The 7029-nt window shown below is 35.7% G+C and overlaps 1 protein-coding gene across 1 annotated transcript; it reads right to left on the reverse strand.

The window, feature by feature from the left end:
- Window positions 1-388: 388 nt before the first annotated feature.
- LOC107815983 (leucine-rich repeat extensin-like protein 5) lies at window positions 389-4003 on the reverse strand. The gene is made up of 2 exons (XM_016641630.2): window positions 2986-4003; window positions 389-2612 (listed from the first exon to the last, which is right to left on the reverse strand). Exons 1-2 carry the CDS (start codon window positions 3416-3418, stop codon window positions 757-759), a joined length of 2289 nt encoding a protein of 762 aa, XP_016497116.2. The 5' UTR covers window positions 3419-4003; the 3' UTR covers window positions 389-756.
- Window positions 4004-7029: the final 3026 nt, after the last annotated feature.

The raw sequence follows: 7029 nt of genomic DNA on the forward strand, positions 1-7029 counted from the left end.
TTCAGCCGAACCCTGTTCGCCAAAAATTACACCATATATATAAAAAAAAATTATTTTTCTTGTATATATATTAGATGTTATCTCATTGGTGAAAATTCATCTACCTCATACTAACATAAATACAAGTAATTTTACCTACCAAGATTTAGACAAACGACCAGAAATCACTTAAAGCTAAGAGGACCACAACCAAGTCCAACAATTAACAACCAAAGGTGGCAGAAATTGACATTCAATGATCAAAGCACATGAATTTCCACCTTTAGCATTGATATAGACCAACTACCCAAAAGACCAAAACTTTAATTGAAATAAATGCAATTTGCAAGATAAAGAAGATGCTACAATAACAAAAGGAGAAAGAAACATAATGAAGAACACCCATTAAAAATAGAAAGGGACTGATCTGAATTCTGAGAATCAATACAAATAAAAAATGCTCATCACTATACTATTATTATTATGGAAGACCAAAAAAAAGACAAAGAAACCAAAGTATGATTCATTAAAAGGTTAAAAGAAAAAAAAGAAGCTGGATAATAACAATAAAACTCACCAAAAAAAAAGGGGAAACCAGTTACAACAAGCACTGTAAACTGGCTTTTCTAGTCCAGATTATGATCGTCTCTATACAATACAATTTCCCTGCAAAGTTGCAATCTTTTCTTTGCCAAATTTATTCTCCACAACTTCAATCTACTGTAGGTATAATTTTGTGTTTTAAGGATAGAGTTAGAGAGAAATTTTCTTAAAGAATCAATAGAAGGGGGGTGGAGGAGGAGAAGCATATGAAACTCCTATAACTGGTGGTAATGGCCCTTCATATACTGGAGTAGGTGGTGGTGGTGACGATGATGGGGGTGGGGGTGATGGAGATGGCGGGGGTGGGGAATGATAGTAGACGGGAGGAGGGGGTGAAGGAGACGGCGGGGGTGGTGAATTATAATAATAAACTGGTGGTGGAGGTGATGGTGGGGGCAGTGCCGGTGGCGGAGGTGATGGTGATGGTGGGGGCGGAGAACTATAATACACCGGTGGGGGAGGTGATGGTGAAGGCGGTGGTGGAGGCGGAGAATTATAGTAATAAACTGGTGGGGGAGGTGATGGAGGTGGTTCTATACAAGGAGGAGGTGGGGGTGGGGGTTCTATACAAGGAACCGGGGATGGAGGAGGTGAATGAGGAGGCGGGGTTGAAGAGTATGGGGGCGGTGGTGATGAGTATATGTAAACCGGTGGTGGTGGTGGAGGTGACGGTGAGTTTGGCGGGGGAGGTGGTGGTGAATTGTAATAGTAGGGGGAAGGGGGAGGGGATGGAGGGGAGTAAGTAAGTGGAGGCGGAGGAGGTGGAGAATTTGGTGGAGGTGGCGGTGAGCGTACACAATAAGGTGGCGTTGGTAATGGAGTCGGCGGTGGTGGTGACATAACTGGTGGAGGAGGTGATGGTGGCGGTGGAGAGAAAACTGGTGGAGGAGGTGAATAAACAGGTGGTGGTGGCGGTGGTGAATACACCGGTGGTGGCGGCGGCGGCGAATAAATAGGTGGAGGAGGTGAATACACCGGTGGTGGAGGCGAATACACCGGTGGTGGAGGCGAGTAAATCGGTGGAGGTGGGGAATAAATCGGTGGAGGAGGTGAGTAAACCGGAGGTGGTGGCAAGTAAACAGGTGGTGGAGGCGAGTAAACCGGTGGTGGAGGCGGTGGTGGCGAGTAAACCGGTGGTGGGGGAGAAAACACTGGCGGTGGAGGAGATATAGGCACCACAACAGGTGGAGGAGGGGCAGGCAAAGGTGGTGAAAGCGGCGGAGGAGGTGGCAAAGCCGGAACAAATTTCCTACATTTGAAAGCATCACAATGAATCCTCTTAGACAAAAACGCCTTGCATTGAGCCGGGGACCGTTGAACCGGCCGGTTGGGCAAACAATTCCGTTGATCATCAAACTCCGCCAATCTCAAACAAACCGGCGGTTCACCAGTAAAGAAGTTATAAGAATATGTAAAATTCTCAAGCTTAGGCAGTTGACAAATACTCTTCGGAATAGACCCTGTTAGCATATTATGTGCAACATTCAACTGCTCCAAATTAACCAATTCGCCAAATTTCTCCGGCAACGGACCCATCAATTGATTAAAACTAACATCAAACACCGTCAAATTCTTCAACATTCCGATTTCTGTAGGCAAACAAGAACGTAACCCGTTGTTCATCATAATAACTTCTTCCAGATTACTCATGTTACCAATACTCGCGGGGAGACAACCGTGGAACCTGTTGTTCGCGAGTACTATAACAGAAACCGGCGAATTCCCAAAATTATCGGGTAATTCGAACGAGAATCTGTTGTGGTTGATGAAAATGGCGTCGAAGGGTCTGTCAAAAAGTTGTGAAGGTACATTACCTTCAAACTCATTAAACCTTATATCCAAGAATATTAACTTATGTAAACTTAGTACCACATAAGGAAATTTCCCAGCAAATCTGTTGTTGCTCAAATCCAACTCAAATAATATCTTCAAATTCTTGAATTTTTTTGGTATTGTACCACAAAAACGGTTGGAATTAATATGGAAAATTCCAAGATCAACTAGAAGGCCAAGTTCTTCTGGGAGGTACCCTGTAACAATAAAATCACAAATTTCGTTAAGAATGTACAACATCTAATACACATGCATAATCTCTACGACAAAAGAAAGCCGGCAGAATAATGTATAATATGTGTAACTGTGTATAATAGATGTATAATGGCTACAAAAAGTAAACATTAAGTCTAGTTGGCTATTGCCGTTCACCTAATCTCTTAAAACTAACTAAAAATGGCCGCAGATGTATAATATTGTATAATTCATGTATAATATATGTATAATGTATATCTGTGTAAAATATATGTATATCGACTACAAAAAGTAAAAATTGAATCTATATGGCTATTTGTGTAACAGGCTCAATATTAGATCTATATACACAGTATAATTTTTTGGCAATCCTACCTGCAATGTCGCCGTGGTTAAGGTCAATGCCGGCGACTGTACGGATTTTGGGGTTGTCAAGTGCCGGAGCACAGAAGATTCCGGTGTAGTTGCAAACATTAGGACCCACCCAATTTGCAGTAAGATTGAAAGGATCTGAAATTATGGCTTGTTTCCATGCTTGTAATGCAATATATGCATTCTTGATTCTGCTATTTTCAAAAACAAATGAAGGGTCAATTGAGACATTTTCACCTCTGTCACCAAATTCATCTCTGTAGTACAAAAGTTGCCTGTGTTTGATGTATTGAGCTTCAAAATCAGTTAAAGGGCCAGATTTTGAGACTTTGAACTCTGCATTTGTGAGCTGAGAAAAGGCTAAACTTAATAAAGAAAGGGATAAAAAGAGGAGAAAATATAAAGAGGAAATGGGTGTTTGTGTTTTTTCCTTCATCTCACATAAGTCATCTGAAAATCAAGAATCTTGTTTTTGTTCAAAGATTGAATCTTTAAGCAAACTTGAGGTGAAAAAAGTGGAAATTTGTGTATAAGAAAGGAATTTGGAAATGGGGTTTTTGAGATTTGAGGTATTTGTTGGGTTTTTTGGTTCAAAGATTGAATCTTTAAGCAAATGTGAGATGAAAGAAGTGGAGATCTGAGTATAATAAGGGAAAGTGGAAATGGGGTTTTTGAGATTTGAGGTGTTTGTTTGGTTTTTAGGTTCAAAGTATGAATTTTTAAGCAAATGTGAGATGAAAGAAGTGGAGATCTAAGTATAAAAAGGGAAAGTGGAAATGGGGTTTTTGTGATCTGAAGTGTTTTGGATTTTTTTTTTTTTGGAGTTCAAAGATGGAGTTTTTAAGCAAAATGTGAGGTGAGAGAAGTGGAAATGGGGGGTTTTGGGATTTGAGGATAGATAACGGAGAAGAGGCTGAATTTGAAAAGAATATGAAAGAGAAACAAGAAATACCAGCATATAAAAAAGGACAGCTAAATCACAGCTCAAAGCCCACTAGATTCTCTCACTTTCTCTATGAGTAGTAGCTAGCTGGCTACATTTTCTCCCCTCTTATTTCTTTTTTATTTATTACTCATTTATATGTTTCCCACTTTAATAATATGTAGTAACTTTATTACAATCTTGTTCTTTTGTTCTTCTAAATCAAAGGCGGACTTAGAATTTTAGTTAGCGTTTGGACAAAGATTTGGTTAAAACTTAAAAATATGAGTTTTGAAGTTGAGATGAAAAATAATTTATAAAAGTTGAAATTATGTTTGGACATACATTTTACTTGAAAAGAATTTGAAATTTTGTGAGTAAAAAACTTCAAAAACTTCTCTAGAGCTGTTTTTGGGATTTGAAGATTTTGTTTGCAAAATCTGTCAAAAAATGATTAAAATCTATAAATAAACAGATATTTGAAAACAAGATTTGAAAAAAAACTCCCAAATTTTATGGCCAAACGGGAGCTTAAGCTTGTGGAATCGAGGTCGAAATCCCTGTAAGATATTGGGTTCTGCATTAAGAAATTATATATATTCAATGAACTTTTAAAGACAAATAAAAAGATTGAACCAAAACTACTGAGTTTAGCCGAACCCGCAACCAGCATTCTGGTTTTGCCCCTACTTTTAATAACTAGTCATTAGGGTTTTGGAATAATTTATAATCACATAATTAAGTCATTCATTAAGAACCAATAATTTGATTTAACAAAAATAATGAAGCTTTCAGAATTGAAATTAGAGTAATAGTCTAATGGTTCTAAAAACATTTACGTGGTACAAATTTCATATTAATCTAATAGGTGCAACTCTCAAGCCGGTTAAGTGTTACAAAATTCAAAATTGCATTTTCCTCTTTTTGCTTCTCCTATTCATGGGTCTGTTCCACCTCAAACGAAAGAAGAAGAAAAACTCTTAGCAATAATAGTAATTTAGTACTTCAACTTCTCAACTCGCTTGATATAATAATTTATCTTTTATAAGAAAGACAAAATAAAAATATACTCATTTCATTTATTTTTGACTTTGCACTCTTTTTAGAAAAAAGTAAATGTAGTATATATTTTATAATTTTACCATAATAATGATAGCATTTCAAAAAATATTAAAAAATAATTTAAGAAATGAGTAGTTAATAATAAGGGTAAAACAAGAATTTTTTTTTTGTCTTTCTCTTAATTTGGTAAAATAGATAAATAAAAATAAAAATATATTTTTAGTATAATGAACAAGTAAAAGTAAACGAGTGGAGTATTTAAAACTCTCACTCACCGACTCTCATTTTAAAAGATATTTTTGGTATTTTAAATATATTTAGTTTACATATCTAAAGTATTCTCGAGCTTCTTAAATTTTTTGCCAAATTAAATATCTTCGTATAAAATGGGACGGACGGGGAATAATGACATGATGTGTTTGTTTAAAGATTAGTTGGTGATATGTGGCCGGCAGCCTGCGATTGAGGAGTATAGCTAATAAATAATTGTTTTTTTTAAAAATTATTTTTGGCTTTTTGGTGAGGTTGTAGACAGTTTCTTTGTTCCAATATAAAGTTAAGTGGGGTTTGTTTGTTTTTGTTTGTTTGTATAGTTGAAGTAAGTTTTGGGGAGAGAAAAAAAAATTATCTCCTTTTTTTAACTTTTGGTGAGTGACAAAATGTCAAATAGGTGGTGGGTGAATTCTCTCTTAGGCCATTTAATGAACTGTTTTTGGCAATAGCGTAACGCGAAACAGCATTGTGCGGCAAAATTGACGACACCGCTTCATTCCAATTTTTATTATTAGATATGTAGAAGAAAAAAATAAAAATATTAAGGATAAATATAAAAAATAACATCATTTATTATCATAGTAATTTGATAATTAGTCCACTTTTTCAAATTGTGACACTACGTATGAAATATCTTGTGTACGCCACTGGACGTCCGAATTTTCCAACAGCTGTTACACTTCTTTGAATTTCTTATTTCATCCCCAAATTGATATTATATGCGATAATCAGAAGTTTGTTGTGGAGGGATGGATAAGATTGACGTCTCAAACTATTTAATGAACTATTGTTGGCAATGATGTTATGCGAAACAACAATGTGAATATGAATTAGTCAGGGACTCCAATACAGATATTAGAGCGGTGGAAACAAAAAAAAACTTACACTTATTGTATCGAAATAAATGTCGTATCTCTAAACTATAAGTTTTGTGATGCATTAAACATTGTGTCTTATGGATTTTAGCTAAGTTTTAGCAGATAATTTAGGTAGGGTTAAAAGTCAACTTACCAATTCCAGCTACTTACGGTTAATGAGTAATTACAACAGAAGCAAATGCACTTTCAAGTTTTCAAATAAAAATACGTTCAAACAAACATTTTATCCTCTTTTAGCCACTGATAATAAGACAAATAAAAGTTCAAACAAGTGTAAGAAGGGGAAATTATGTCATAAATATTGTTTGATCAAGTGTGACGCGTTTATAATTGCATATTTCTTCAATAAATTGAGTTGGATTAAAATCATAGATAATTTTTGGGACCACATATATTACGAAAAAGGAACTTTTTCGTGTTAATCATAAAAAAGAATTAATTTACAAAAATTTCAAAACTCATAGCAAACCAAACGTCCAAATCACACAAAACAGCGTGGATCCAATTATGCCACGTGTCAGTCGGATGATGTTTCGGTCCAGTTGGAAGTTGCCAGCTGGAAGTACCAGCTGCGCATGACTTTTTTTTGTGTGATTAATTATTTTATTCAGGAAATATGAAAAAGGAGAGGGAAAAAAATCATACGACAAATCATGTTCCAGAACCAGCATTGGTCAAAACTCAAGAAAAGTATTAATGCCAGAATCAAAGCAAAACCGGTAGGTTGATGTAAAGTTGGAGTCAATTAATTTAAACAATTAAGAAAAAATAAAAAGACTATGAATAGTCAAGAGTGTGTACAAACTGGCTTAGACAATATTATTATTAAAAAATTAAAAAAAAGAATGTAAATAAGAAAGGCATGGGTGAAAAAGGAAGAGAGCCACGTAAGTTATGGGAAAATATTAGCAA

The sequence above is a fragment of the Nicotiana tabacum genome, chromosome 21 (genome assembly GCF_000715075.1).
Source record: "Nicotiana tabacum cultivar K326 chromosome 21, ASM71507v2, whole genome shotgun sequence".
Classification (NCBI taxonomy): Eukaryota; Viridiplantae; Streptophyta; class Magnoliopsida; order Solanales; family Solanaceae; genus Nicotiana; species Nicotiana tabacum.

Bases quoted from the DNA above. Each gene is read 5' to 3' on its own strand.
- LOC107815983 (XM_016641630.2), bottom strand. From the start codon at position 3,418: ATGAAGGAAAAAACACAAACACCCATTTCCTCTTTATATTTTCTCCTC. The intron at 2,613-2,985 runs GTAGGATTGCCA...TTATTGTTACAG, and splicing joins TAACCACGGCGACATTGCAG to GGTACCTCCCAGAAGAACTT.